Source organism: Canis lupus, chromosome 21 (genome assembly GCF_048164855.1).
Source record: "Canis lupus baileyi chromosome 21, mCanLup2.hap1, whole genome shotgun sequence".
Taxonomy (NCBI): Eukaryota; Metazoa; Chordata; class Mammalia; order Carnivora; family Canidae; genus Canis; species Canis lupus.
Window position 1 is genome coordinate 4,238,324 of NC_132858.1, and position 13,920 is coordinate 4,252,243.

At 53.0% G+C, this 13,920-nt stretch overlaps 2 protein-coding genes and 1 long non-coding RNA gene across 5 annotated transcripts; 2 read left to right on the forward strand and 1 right to left on the reverse strand.

Annotated features, from left to right (window-relative positions):
- Positions 1–6,996: 6,996 nt before the first annotated feature.
- On the reverse strand, positions 6,997–13,916 carry LOC140613276 (uncharacterized). 2 transcript variants are annotated; one of them, XR_012014434.1, is made up of 4 exons: positions 13,737–13,916; positions 13,272–13,367; positions 11,127–11,175; positions 6,997–7,383 (listed from the first exon to the last, which is right to left on the reverse strand). It is a non-coding gene; the product is annotated as an uncharacterized lncRNA (long non-coding RNA). The 2 variants fall into 2 exon arrangements; XR_012014433.1 differs by having other exon boundaries at positions 13,276–13,367; positions 13,737–13,914.
- On the forward strand, positions 8,251–9,635 carry ZNRD2 (zinc ribbon domain containing 2). Of its 2 annotated transcripts, XM_072791832.1 has the most exons (4): positions 8,251–8,406; positions 8,503–8,654; positions 8,785–8,869; positions 9,256–9,635. In XM_072791832.1, exons 1-4 carry the CDS (start codon positions 8,388–8,390, stop codon positions 9,597–9,599), a joined length of 600 nt encoding a protein of 199 aa, XP_072647933.1. In that variant the 5' UTR covers positions 8,251–8,387; the 3' UTR covers positions 9,600–9,635. The 2 variants fall into 2 exon arrangements, with proteins under 2 accessions (XP_072647933.1, XP_072647932.1); XM_072791831.1 differs by having other exon boundaries at positions 8,351–8,654.
- FAM89B (family with sequence similarity 89 member B) lies at positions 9,785–12,071 on the forward strand. Its single transcript, XM_072791834.1, has 2 exons — positions 9,785–10,845; positions 11,255–12,071. The coding sequence occupies exons 1-2, from the start codon at positions 10,546–10,548 to the stop codon at positions 11,531–11,533; spliced, it is 579 nt and encodes a 192-aa protein (XP_072647935.1). The 5' UTR covers positions 9,785–10,545; the 3' UTR covers positions 11,534–12,071.
- Positions 13,917–13,920: the final 4 nt, after the last annotated feature.

The following is a 13,920-nucleotide window of genomic DNA, read 5'->3' on the forward strand; positions in this document are numbered from 1 at the left end:
AGAGGGAGAAGCAGAGAAGCAGGCTCCATGCACCGGGAGCCCGACGTGAGACTCGATCCCGGGTCTCCAGGATTGGGCCCTGGGCCAAAGGCAGGTGCTAAACCGCTGCGCCACCCAGGGATCCCTCTTTCCTGTTTCACAGAAACGTCAGGCCAATTCACATCTTGGTGAAAAACAAGAAGAAAAACTGACCCCTTTTGAGTGCCTGTTAGTGTGAAACTACAATAACGTAAGTTATGTTTTTCAGACTCACAGCTATTCAGCATAGACCACTTGGTACTGTGTGAACCTGACCTCCAAACCAGGCAGTCAAGCGGTGGCTGGAATAGAGTTGTGTGAGCATATGTGCCACCATGGTGTTTGCTGTCCCTGAGGAATGGGCCTAACTACCACCACGTCAACAATGCCACAGGTAGGGGCAGATGTTGGGCTGCCTCACTTCAGGGTGTGATAGATTCTTTGGTGAGGGAATAGTCTGAAAGAGCCCAAGCCCACTGCTTCCCAGACAACTGGTGTACCCACCACGATTGCTATGAAAAGGCTTTACTGTCAGCTTTTCTAGGATTTTCTGTGTACCCCTGTCAAGGACTGGGAAGGGGCTGAGATCGTCCCCTACTTGCAAACTAATAAGTGAGCCCACCACTGCTTTGTGTGTGCTGGCAGAAGACACGAGATTCTTGGGTCAGAGACAAAGGACTTTATTACTCATGATGTAGTAAACAGTGTGATCATCAGCCTATTGACATCAATCCCCTTGTCCCTAAGTCCCATGGAAAGAGCACTAGGGGGCCAGATAGATGTCTGCACACAGGGCATTGCAATGTGGAGAGGACTCTAAATTTAGAGAACGCCAAGTCTTTTCAAATGGTTAACAAGCACGTCTGTTCTTTGCTTTGGAGGAGACATCGTCTCCATCTTCCATGGCTGCTCATTACACAAACATTCCTGAGAAGAGTCCAGGACAAGGGAGTCAGTGCATAATGTGCGAGTCCTGGAAAATTGTTTTTGTGATAATAACCAACCCTCATTTCTGAACTGTCTTTGATTTTGGCAGATTTTCCCATGACTGCATCACTCTATTGGCAAACCTGATCAACAGGGTCTGGAGCCAAACCCATTCAATTTGTCACACAGCATTACTTAAGGCTGCTCTCAACAGGACTTTAAGCAGCAGGATGAGGCCAATTTACAGTACTCACCTCAACCAGACCCCTCAGGGTCTTAGCTGAACAAATTCATTGAAGCATCAGATCTGCCTTAAAAAGCAAGGTTGCTTGCTCCTTAGTTCTCTGTATCAGCCCCTCCACTTGGTCAAAAGTGTTAACCCAGGCATAGCAGAATATATTAACAGTCGCACAGACTCTGCCCTGACCTGCAAGGAAGAAGACCAGGGAATTTCTATCATCCATAGCAACGTTAGTGAATGAAAGGGCTCCTAAGAGCCTTCCAGGCCAACATTTGCCATCAATTACTTCAACTAAAGTTGGGGATAAGTTTCAAGTCATCCTGTTTTCAAGAAAGAGACAGGTTTCTGTTTGACTTCCATACAAGTTGTGTGGTCTTAAAGGTGCACATGGTGCCTCTGGAAAGAAATCTGGCACCCCCCAAGTGGGACAGACCTACATCAGCTGGGGAGCCCAGGTTGACAGTGCCCCCAGCGTGGCCACTCCACACATTAGTAGCCTTTGAGTTTCCAGTCCGAGCCAAAGAATTGAGTCTAGTCCCTGTTTTGGGATGGACCCACTGAGGGCCCAGCCTGTCCTGCTTGTCCATGCCACTAGCCAAATGGCATTCATCTGCCCCAGGGAATTGTGAGTGATGACGGCTACAAGATGGGGGATGAGGAGGGCACCTGGAGGTGCTGGCGTTGGCATAGTATTTTATGTGGGAAATATTGGAGCTGAGGATGCCCTCTGCTGCTTCCATGCCTTCAGTAGGATTAGAACGGCAATCAAATCAAGGTCAGACTGTCTAGTGGAGGATACCAGACCCAGCAGTCAGTTAAATTTAAGTGACAGTCCAACTCATACAAATTGGACCAAGATATTTTGCTCAGTAAGGGAGACTCCAGGTGGCTTGGAAATACAAAGATCATTAAAGTCTCTTCTTCCTCTATGTCTCCTGTGTTTGACGAACTCCTTCCCCAGCTGCTGAGGTGGTGGTTTTCCTTCCATTGTTATAAAATCAATCTATTCTATTCCAGTGGCTAGAATTTCACCTTTTCCTAAACATTCCCTACTTATACCTCTCATCTGGAAGGATATGGCACAAGAAGGACATTGTTTTTAAAAAGGTTTTATTTATTTATTCATGAGAGACACAGAGAGAGGCAGAGACACAGGTAGAGGGAGAAGGAGGCTCCCTGCGGGGAGCCTAATGAGGGACTTGATCCCAGGACTCTGGGATCATAACCTGAGCCAAAGGCAGATGCTCAACCACTGAGACACCCAGGTGTCCCAAAGGAAATTTTTATACAATGTACAGGGACTCATTATGTCCCCCCAGTCTACATGTGGGCCACTGACTCAAAGAGATATAACTGAACACTCCAGTTATTCTCATGATCCAGGGCCATAGCAGTCCAACAAGAGAACCTCAGTGGTTGAACCACAATTCAGTGTAAATCGTGTAGGCCCCCTTTTGACTGAGCTGCCACCCAGGAGATGCACCAACCAGGCTGGGGCTAGTGTGAGGGGGAAGAAAGAATCCTATGTCCATGAATGGTGAGTGTAGAAGCCTGAATTTTTATTTATTTTATTTTATTTTATTTTATTTTATTTTATTTTATTTTTTATTTATGATAGTTACAGAGAGAGAGAGAGAGAGGCAGAGACACAGGCAGAGGGAGAAGCAGGCTCCATGCACCGGGAGCCCGATGTGGGATTCGATCCCGGGTCTCCAGGACCGCGCCCTGGGCCAAAGGCAGGCGCCAAACTGCTGCGCCACCCAGGGATCCCTTTTTATTTATTTTAAAGTAATCTCTACACCCAATGTGGGGCTCAAACTCACAACCCTGAGATTAAGGGTCTATGCTCTCCTGACCAAGCCAGCCAGATGCCCCAGTGAATTTTTAACACTGGTCTATCTAAACCCCATACTTCGTATCCTGATCATTAAAAAAGGACCTGACCAAGAGGAGATGGCTTCATCCTGGGGACAGCTACATTCAGTGATTGAACTGCTGCACTGTGTGTGGGCCAGGAGGGAGGGCCAGAAATCTTTCTGAGTTTTTTCTTAAGTAAACTCTATCCCCAATGTGGGACTTGAACTCATGACCCCGAGATCAAGAGTTGAATGCTTTTTTGAGTTTACATATATATTTTAAAGATTTTATTTATTTACTCATGAGGGGCAGAGAGAGAGGCAGAGACACAGGCAGAGGGAGAAGCAGGCTCCTCACAGGGAAACCGATGTGGGAGTTGATCCTGGGACTCTGGGATCACGATCTGAGCCAAAGACAGACACTCAACCACTGAGCCACCCAGGCATCCGTTGAGTTTATATTTGAGGAGACCACTTCAACACTCAACACTCAACAGTATCCACTCAACAGTGGATAATAGAGAGCTTGGAAGGACCACAAAATACTTAGACTATCAGCCCATTGTTGAGTAGCTTTTGGGATAAAAGTTGCACTGTTGTTAAATGAAATCACCCAGAAAATAAAAAACACAGATAAGTCTCAGGAACCACAATGATGTGGCTGAAGTTGGCTGATTGGACTGGAGCAGCACCATTGTAACCTGGAAAAGTGTGAGCCATCACCCATAGCCCCAAGGAGGAGTAAAAGATTCTATGTATTTAAACCCCTTAGGAGTGAACAGGAGCAACACTGCATACAATGTGGCCTCTCTAGTTCCGGGACATACAGATGAAAGTTGTCAGGAATCACAAGTCTGGCATGGGGCAGTGGGCTCTGCACCAGAAGTAAAGAGTCCTTTACTTTGCTCCCACTCTGTGATGGTGGACACGTTGTCATGTCTGTTATGATGAAGGACCCAGGCAGAAATGGAGACAATCTGGGCAATGCAGTGTCAATCAACAGCTTGATTCCTGTCAGTCTCATTAGAGAATGACCCATTAGCATGGGCATCTACCTAAGTGCTCTAGATGGATCAGCTGTAATTTGTTTCCACAGTCAGCTGGAAATGTTACTGTCTAAAACCCCCTATTGGGTGGTCACTGACATTATTTACCTCACATCTGGGGACTCCTTGACTTAGCAACCACAGTCACATTGCTTTCCAGTTGGAGCTGCAAAGTTCATATCCTTTGGCTAAGCTGGGCTTGAGTTGGTCAGTCTAGGTAAAGGTTTGTCAATTTTGTTGCTCTTTTCAATGAATTAATTTGTAGGTTAGTTGATTTTCTCTAATCTTTTTTTAAAGATTTTATTTATTTATGAGAGACACAGAGAGGCAGAGACACAGGCAGAGGGAGAAGCAGGCTTCCTGCAGGGAGCCCAAGGCGGGACTCAATCCCAGGAGCCTGGGAACATGCCCTGAGCCAAAGGCAGATGCTCAACCAAGGAGCCACCCAGGCATCCCCCCTCCTTTTAGATCATTTCAGCCTACTTTCAGATTAACAAGTTATGGTGACACAATTTCATGGATACTGGCAGAGGACATGAGACTTGTGGGTCAGAGATAAAGGACTTTATTCCTCCCAACACACAAGTGTTATGAACATGAGTATATTTGTCACTTCCCCTTATCCTCAAGTCTCACCAAAGCAAGGCAGGTGGACTCATATGAATGCCTACACACAGCGGTGAGTTGTGTTACAGTGGAGGGACTAACTCTGAGCTTGGGGCATCTAGGTATTTTATAATGGGCAGTAAGTATGCCTGCCCTTTGCTCTGGAGGGAGCCAGTTATCTCTGTTGTCCAAGGCTGTTCACTATACAAGCATTCTGGAAAAGACAGTCCAGAACAAAGGTGGTGTCTCTGCTCACTAAACCTGCATTCATGTGAGAGACTGGGAGTCAATTGTCTCCTACCACCTATCTCCTCACATCTCACTAAATCCTCACGGCAACCCCTGCCAAGTAGGCATAACTGACCCAGTTTCACGGATGAGGAATTGAAGTCCAGAGAAATGAAGTGAATTACTCCTGGGGACACAGCAGCAGATCCAGGATCAAACCCAAGCCAGCCTAATTCCAGGCCTGTGCCTTGTCCATCCTCTTGCAGAACTTGAGGCAGGCAGGGGCCCTGAGGGGAGAAAGGTGATGGGAGTGCCCTTGAGTAGTGAGAAGGGGTTGTAGGGGGAGTGGGAAGGGATGAGCAGGGCCAGGAACCAGATTTGTGGGACTTTGGATTTTTGTCTAAGTGTGATGGGGGGATGCCAGAGAGTTTTGAGCAAGAGTGATTTGACCTGATTTATGTTTTTTTTTTAAATATTTTATTTATTTAGGGATGCCTGCGTGGCTCAACGGTTGGGTGTTTGCTTTTGGCTCAGGGTGTGATTCCAGATTCCGGGGATCAAGTCCACATGGGGCTTCTTGCATGAGCCTGCTTCTCCTCCCTCAGCCTGTGTCTCTGCCTCTCTGTCTCTCATGAATTAATAAGTAAAATATTTAAAAATATATTTTATTTATTTGAGAGCATAAGAGAGAGCATGAGCAGGGGGCAGAGGGAGAGGGAGAAGCAGACTCCCCGCTGACCAGGGAGCCAGATCTGGGGCTTGATCCCAGGACCTTGGGATGAAGACCTGAGCCAAAGGCAGATGCTTAGCCAACTGAGACACCCAGGCACCCTTGACCTAATTTATGTTTTAAAGACTTATTTATTGGGACACGTGTGGCTCAGCGGTTGAGCATCTGCCTTCAGCTCAGGGCATGGTCCCGGGATCCGGGATTGAATCCCACATCAGGCTCCCTGTGGGGAGCCTGCTTCTCCTTCTGCCTGTATCTCTGCTTCTCTCTTTCTCTGTGTCTCTCATGAATAAATAAATCTTTAAAAAAAGATTTATTTATGGGATCCCTGGGTGGTGCAGCGGTTTGGCGCCTGCCTTTGGCCCAGGGCACGATCCTGGAGACCTGGGATCGAATCCCACATCAGGCTCCCGGTGCATGGAGCCTGCTTCTCCCTCTGCCTATGTCTCTGCCTCTCTCTCTCTCTCTCTATCATAAGTAAATAAAAATTTAAAAAAAAATTAAAAAAAAAGATTTATTTATTTGAGAGAGCACATGTGCGCAAGAGCATGGTGGGGAGGGGTAGAAAGGAAGGGAGCTGAGTGAAGAGCCCCGTGTAGGGCTTGATCCCATCACCCCAAGGTCATGACCTGAGCCAAAACCAAGAGTCTGATGCGCAACCACTGAGCCACCCAGGCACCCTCTGATTTATGATTTTTGTTTGTCTTTTTTATTCATGGGAGACACACAGAGAGGCTGAGGGAGAAGCAGGCTCCCCACAGGGATCCCAATGCGGGACTTGATCCCCAAACTGGGATCATGCCCTGAGCCAAAGGCAGACGCCCAACTGCTAAGCCCCCCAGGAGTCCCTGATTTTTGTTTTAAAGGGATTATTGGGGACGCACAGGTGGCTTGGTGGTTGAGTGCCTGCCTTCAGCCCAGGGCGTGATCCTGGAGTCCCGGGATTGAGTCCTACATCAAGCTCCCTGCATGGAGCCTGCTTATCTCTCTGCCTGTGTCTCTGTGTCTCTCTCTGTTTCTCTCATGAATGGATAGAATATTTTAAAAAAATAATAAATAAAGGATTATTGTTTCCTGTTCTGTTAAATGGAGATAACAGTAGTATCTTCCTGGTAAGGCTGTCATGAGGACTAAATGACAGGGATTAAATAGGAGGACAGGGATCCCTGAGTGGCTCAGTGGTTTGGCGCCTGCCTTTGGCCCAGGGCGTGATCCTGGAGACCCAGGATCGAGTCCCACATCAGGCTCCCTGCATGGAGCCTGCTTCTCCCTCTGCCTGTGTCTCTGCCTCTCTCTCTCTCTGTCTCTCATGAATAAATAAATAAAATATTAAAAAAAAATAAATAGGAGGACAAATGCCAGGGTTTTATTTGGTTCCAGAAAGAATAAGCTGTTGAATGGATACTGGCCATTATGATGACCCAGAAGGGTACACTGAGGAATTTCGGATGGTGTTGGGAGATGAAGACAGTACGGACCTGGAGGGTCTGTGCACGCAGGCTAGAGTCCAAGAGTTCCTCTAATCAGCTTGGCAGAACTGACCTAGGGTCAGACCCTGAGTCAGGAACACCGCTGGCAGACAGCCTGCTGGTGAGTGAAGAGGGGCACAAGGCTCTGCAAGCAGGTGGCAGCAAGGGTCAGATGATGGCAGTTCCATGGAGTCTATGAAGAAGGAAGATGGCACCAGAAGGGCATTCGCTCTTCAGGTAAGAATGCAGAAGCACGGGCTGTCTAGTCAAAAAAGGAGGCTGCAGTGAGATTGTACGGTCTAAATCCTAGCTCCTTCTCCTCTGCCCTGATGTGCCGCCTTAAGGCACTTCAGGCGGCACATCTGGGCACCACTACCTGCCCTATCTGGCTTCTCCAAATCTAATAAGGGAGAGGATGCGTAAAGAAAGAGAACGCAGAAGAGGGGGCAACATTAAGGTCAGTGCTCAGGGAGCACTAGTAATTTTAACAGAGCCCACCTAAAAAAAAGCATAACGGTCATAAGCGTAACTATTAGGTCCTTCAGCCTCACCATCCACCAGGAACCCCTCTGCAGCTGCTGCGGACCCGGACCTGGGCAAGCCCAGGGCAGTGCTTTTCCAAGCAGCCTGCGTTTGAGGGCCTTAAACTTAAAACAGAAAAAAAAAAGTTAGGGGCGGAGTTAAGGGGATCCGCAGACTGGGCCTCTGAACATGCAGAAGGGGGTGAGGGTGTCTTGAAATAGGCTGAAAGGTATAGGAAGGGAGAAGGACCCCCGCCTGGCCCGCCTGGCCGGCTGAAGTGAGAAAGCACCGAGTACTGAAGGGACTTCAGTGGCCACTTGTTATCCAGGGGGTGTTGTGATGACGCCGCTGCCCCGCCTGGCCCAGGTCCGACCGGTGCGGAACGGGAAATCCAAGGGGAGGCGGAGGCCAGCGTGGATTTCTCAAGCCAAGGCGGCTTCTCCATCTGCGGCCGGCAGGAAGGGCGACCCCGCGCAGCCACTTTCAGGTCCTGCGACCCGAGCGACGTTACCCCGGGGACTGCCCTCCTGCGGCCCCGCCAGCCCGGTTCGTCCACTGGGTTCGGGCCGAGGGCTCGCCCCTAGGCCGGGATCTCCCGCCGCAGACACGCCCCGCTACCGGCATCCGCACGCCCGAGGCGCTCTCTCCGCGCTCCTCCCAGGTCTAAGCGGCGGGGGCGGAGCCGAGCGTCCAGCGCTCCGCTGGTACGTCACGTCCGTTGAGCCTGGTGGCGACAACGGCAACATGGCCCTGAACGGTGCTGGTGAGGACTTGGGCCGTGGGGGCCTCTGGTTGCGGGGTGCAGGAGGTAGCCCGCTCGGGCAAGACCCCTCTGCCTCTTGTGCCTCTCTAACCCCAGAAGTCGACGACTTCTCCTGGGAGCCCCCAACCGAAGCGGAGACGAAGGTTCTGCAAGCGCGAAGGGAGCGACAGGATCGCATCTCTCGGCTCATGGGCGACTACCTGCTGCGTGGTTACCGCATGCTGGGCGAGACGTGCGCGGACTGCGGGGTGAGGAGAGGCTCGGGACCTGGGATCGGGCATGGGGCCGCGGACCAGGCCGCACGGCCCTACCCCAGCTCTCCCCTCTGGACCGCATCGCCCTGCGTCTCACCCATGTCCCCGTGCTTTCTGCTTCTAGACGATCCTCCTTCAAGACAAACAGCGGAAAATCTACTGCGTGGCTTGTCAGGAGCTCGACTCAGACGTGGATAAAGATAATCCGGGTGAGGGGCCGAGTGTGCTTGGTGGAGAAGCCGCGGGGTGATAAAGGCCCGGTAACAGTAGGTTTGGGAGGTGACAGTGGAGTCTGTGGGTGAAGCGGAGGTAAGGCGCTTTCTACTTTCGGCTCTAGAGAGGAGCATTCATTTATTAGGGGCACTAAACACCTGTGTGCCAGACAGTATGAAAAGTCTGAGCTAAGTCGGGCATAGTGTTGATGGGAGAGATGAAGCAAGGGCATAAATAACTGTGACCCCAAGAAGAAAATGGATGAGTTACCTTATAGAGAGGCATCTCAAGTACAGAATGAACAGAGCAGTAAGGAGGAAGTGGTCCAGGGCTGACGCGGGACATGCTTCCTGATCATTCCACCCACTTTCTCCTCTTTTAGCTCTGAATGCCCAGGCCGCTCTCTCCCAAGCTCGGGAACACCAGCTTGCCTCTGCCGTGGAGCTCCCCTCGGGCTCTCGGCCAGCCCCTCAGCCCCCAGTACCCCGTCCAGAGCACTGTGAGGGAGCTGCAGCAGGGCTCAAGGCAGCCCAGGGGCCACCCCCTCCTGCTGTGCCTCCAAATGCAGATGTCTTGGCCTGCACACAGGAGGCCCTCCTGCAGAAGCTGACCTGGGCCTCAGCTGACCTGGGCTCTAGCACCTCCCTGGAGACTAGCATCCAGCTGTGTAGCTTGATCCGGGCTTGTGCTGAGGCTCTGCGCAGCCTTCGGCAGCTTCAACACTAAAAAAGCCCCGCCTGAGAAAAACCCTCTAGAAAAACAGCTGTCCTCTTGTGTGGTTTGTTCTTTCCTTGGTTCTGAGTGTGCATGCCAGCTCCAGTTCCGGTTGCCTTTTTCCTGCCTTTGGCCTCTTACCCTGCCACTGTTCTGCTCTCCTTGATGCCCTGAGAGATTAATTGGGCTTGTTTCAGCTTGGATTCCCCACTCAGAATGAGGGAGGAGGGAGAGAACTATGTGATAGTTTTTTTCTGAGGAGAAAGTCAGAGCCTTCTTAAAAGCAGAACCAAGAGAGATGGACCACTACAGCACCCCTTCAGGCTCCTCAGCCCTCCAATGCTCAGTTCCCACCCTTGAATGAGATTTTGGGTTCCAGGCCCCTTTGGGGTCTTCTTCCCCTGAGCATTCTGATACCATCATCCCGACCCACCTCATGCCCCTGTCTCAGACACTGAGACACTGACAGGGCATCAGGTTGCACGTTGGGGACCAAGTATGGACTTACCCTAGTCTCATGACCCCGCCCTCCCTCCGCCCCAACCCCAGGTTTAGATCTTACCCTGGAGACTTAAAATTGGGCAGAATAACTAAACATGTTGTTGTGGGGGGAGCAAAACGAGCCGTAAAAGAGACGTGTTCGTCGCTTTTGGGGTCTTTCCCCACCGCCCCCCCCCCACGCCCCTTTTTCTGGCTCCCTTTCAGCGGCTGCCCCACTCCCTTGCCCAGGATTCGCACTGTGGGCCCACCAACGTAGCCCTTTTAAGGGAGGCCCTGCCTATGCGAAGGGGGTGGGGCAGGGGCGGAGTCGGAGGAGTCGGGGGAAGGAACAAAGCGCGGCCTGCGGGCGGCGGCTGGGTTCGGCCGGCGGGGCCGCGCGGTGCGGAGCCTGCGGGCTGCGGCCCGGGCGGAGCGTTGAAGGGCAGTAGGCAGCGTCGCGGTCCGCGCCGGCCAGGCCATGAATGGGCTGCCCTCGGCCGAGGCGCCGGGCGGCGCTGGCTGCGCCCTGGCCGGGCTCCCTCCGCTACCGCGCGGCCTCAGCGGTCTCCTCAACGCAAGCGGGGGTTCGTGGCGGGAGCTGGAGCGCGTCTACAGCCAGCGCAGCCGCATCCACGACGAGCTGAGCCGCGCCGCCCGCCTCCCAGATGGGCCCCGCTACGCGGCGGGCGCCACCAACGCGGGAGCCGCCGCAGGTCCCCCCGGCCCGCGTCGTCCTGTTAATCTCGACTCAGCACTAGCAGCGCTGCGCAAAGAGATGGTGAGTAGCTGGGCCCCGGGCCAGCTGGGCGGGGGGCCGCAGCTGAATATGAGGGTCCCAGGATGGGGCGCAGCGCAGAGGCACGGAACCGGGAACTCATGGCTTGAGTTTCAGAAGATCTACAAAAGCCCTTTGGGTCAGAGGGGATATAGTAACAATGATTATAGTTATTACCTATGGCAGTACTTACCATGTATTTTTAAATGCTTTACTCATATTATTTCATTGCATCCTGCTAGGTAAATGTTATCCCCTTTTACAGTTGAGGATCAGTGACTTACCTAAGGAGTCAGCTTGCAGGTGGCAATCTGATGTCCACAAATCTTTATGCTTAAAAAGGTGCAGGAAGATTGGTTAGGGCTGAGGGTGGCCTGGACCCCAACCCCAGCCCACCCTCAGTCTTTTGCAGGTGGGGCTGCGGCAGCTGGATATGTCCCTGCTGTGCCAGCTGTGGGGCCTGTACGAGTCAATCCAAGACTATAAGCACCTGTGCCAAGACTTGAGCCTGTGCCAGGACCTGTCATCCTCCCTGCACTCAGACAGCTCTTATCCACCTGATGCTGGCCTTTCTGATGACGATGAGCCTCCTGATGCCAGCCTACCCCCGGACCCACCACCCCTCACTGTGCCCCAGACACACAATGCCCGTGACCAGTGGCTGCAGGACGCCTTTCACATCAGCCTCTGAAGAGCTGAGGGTGGGGGGAACATGCACCCATGCAAAAGGCTCAGAAACTCACCCCTTAGTAAGTACTCAGACTTATAGTGCCTGCTTTCCCCTATACCCACTTCACAAGGCAAGCCTTGAGCCCCTCAGAGGCAAAACTGCCAACCACCTCTTTTCTGACTCTGGTTAGCTAACACTGGGGCAGGCACCTGGGCCACAGCCTTTGCCCACCGCACTGGACCTCCACTACTCCCACATGTGTGCACCCCAGCTTGGCCAACCTTCAGTCTAGTGGTGGGGCCCAAAGCATCTGGCACTCCCCTTGACGTCTCTGGGATTGGGATGAGTGCTTGGTTCCCATCTTTTCACCTTTTGCTGCTATGGCAGCTGCTGGCTCAGGGGCATCCCACCTTTGGTCCCTGGGTTCCACTGCTCTAGACCAGGGCATTCCCATTCTTGCACCCACCCACGGCCGGGAGGGCCAAGGCTCCGTGCTGGATATTTAAGTTTAGGGGCCAGACTCTTGGGCACGTAGTTAAATAAATCCTCTCTCGGCTTTCTTGTGTTTTGAATGCCTGGCTCTGGGGCGGGGAGATAGCGGTGTTTCTGGCAAGTGCGGCCCCGCGCTCTGCCGGCAGGTGGCGCGCAAGACCCCCGAGTGGAAGAAAGGCCTGCCGGCGAAGGAGTGCGAGTCCTCCCTCCACTGACGAGGTTGGGGAGCACATCCAGCTGGCGGAGCTAGTCCCGCGGTTCTGCGACGGCGGGCGAGTAATTTCCCCTCTCTGGCCAGAGATCTGGGAGCCCACCCCCCACCCCGACTTGCTTTGGTCCTTCCCGGCGGGAAGGAAGGAGAAGGAACCGCCTATCTTGAGAGAAACTTTCCACCCCGAATAGGGGCGGAGTTGGGGCGGCACAGGAAATGGGTGGGCCTGAGCCCTTGGGCCTAGGGCCTCTAGGCGGGAGAGGGGAAGGCGCCTCCCGGAAGGGCCTGGGAGCTAGTGAGTGCTCTTTGAGTGGGAGGAAACCGCTGCAGAAGCTGAAGGGGGTGAAGTTGCATTGGCCCGTGGCTCCCTGGAGGCCACATAAACCCTGGGGCGGGGGAGAGAAGGGGGCAGGGTCCTGGGCTTCGGTACCTGAGACCCAGTTTCGGTGAGGAGTGATTGGGTGCCAGATACTCTGCACAGGCCTCCTGGCTGCCCCCCATAGCACTTGGAGCCTTTGGTCTGTATGTAAAAGGCTTTCTCTTACAGAGGAAACCGAGGACCACAACCCTGGGCCTGGGAGCCAGACCACGTGTCAGGCTCGCTAAAAGAAGCCTGCACATTTGGGGACGGTGGATGCTCAGACATCTGGGCACATACACCCCCGCAACTCCCTGAGACGAAGAGGAGAGGACCTCGAAGTTACACACTTAGGCTTACAGGCTGCTCATCCCCACACCCTATGCACAGTCACTTGCCTCTGGAGACAACCGCGATCACTCTTGGCAGATCAGACAGATACCCTGTTCAAACCAAGTATTAAGCACCCAGTTCATTCACAACCCTTGCTGAGTGCTGGCCAAGAGGGAAAGAAGCTGATGCGCTGCCCCAGGACAGTTCTCTAACTCCGGCTGTGATACTTGCTGGTGCTCATTACCATGCCAGGCCAGCGGGTGGGCGATAAGGGTTCTAATCGAGGTGTGAACAGGGCGGCTACCGCCTGGGGCAGGCTTCTTAGGGGAGAGTAAACACGTGTTTGCGCAGGCGCGCATACTCACGCACTTTCTCGTCCGCGATAACGGATTCTAATGAGACTGTAGAAAACCAGCCAGTCTCCGAACTAAATGCTTCCCAAGATTTCATGCTCTCAGTGGCTGTGTAAGAGACAGAAACATAATTATTTCTATTTAACAGAGGTAGAAACTGAGGCTCAGAGTGTAAGGCTTTGCCCAAGGTCCCATAGTTTTTGGAAATCGGCTGCTTGTGGGATGTTCGGACCATCCTCCCACTTGACAGCTAAGGAACTAGGTTGAGACTGGCAAATGGGTGCTGCCCACAGGTAGGGCCACCCAGGTTGATCCTGGACTCTGCTCCTTCCTATTGAGGTTGAGACGTGGGTGGCAGAGACTCCTGATGTTGAGAACAGCTGGCTCTGGCCCAGATTCTCGGTGTGGCCCTGAGCAAGTCTGTTCTTTCTGGGGCTCTATTTCCCCCGCCTGTGAAATGGGGCCATCAGTACGTACCTCCCAGGGCTGCGGGCAGGAAGGGTGGCGTTCCGGGCCATGCTCCCGGGGGCGGCACTAGGTTCTCTCCCCGGCCTGCGCGTCCACACCGCCGCCGCGCGCTACGAGCGGGCGCTGCGGTCCAGGCTTCCCCCTTGGTACGGCCCCCCCACCCCCCAACCGCGGCGACGGCACGAAGTCCCGG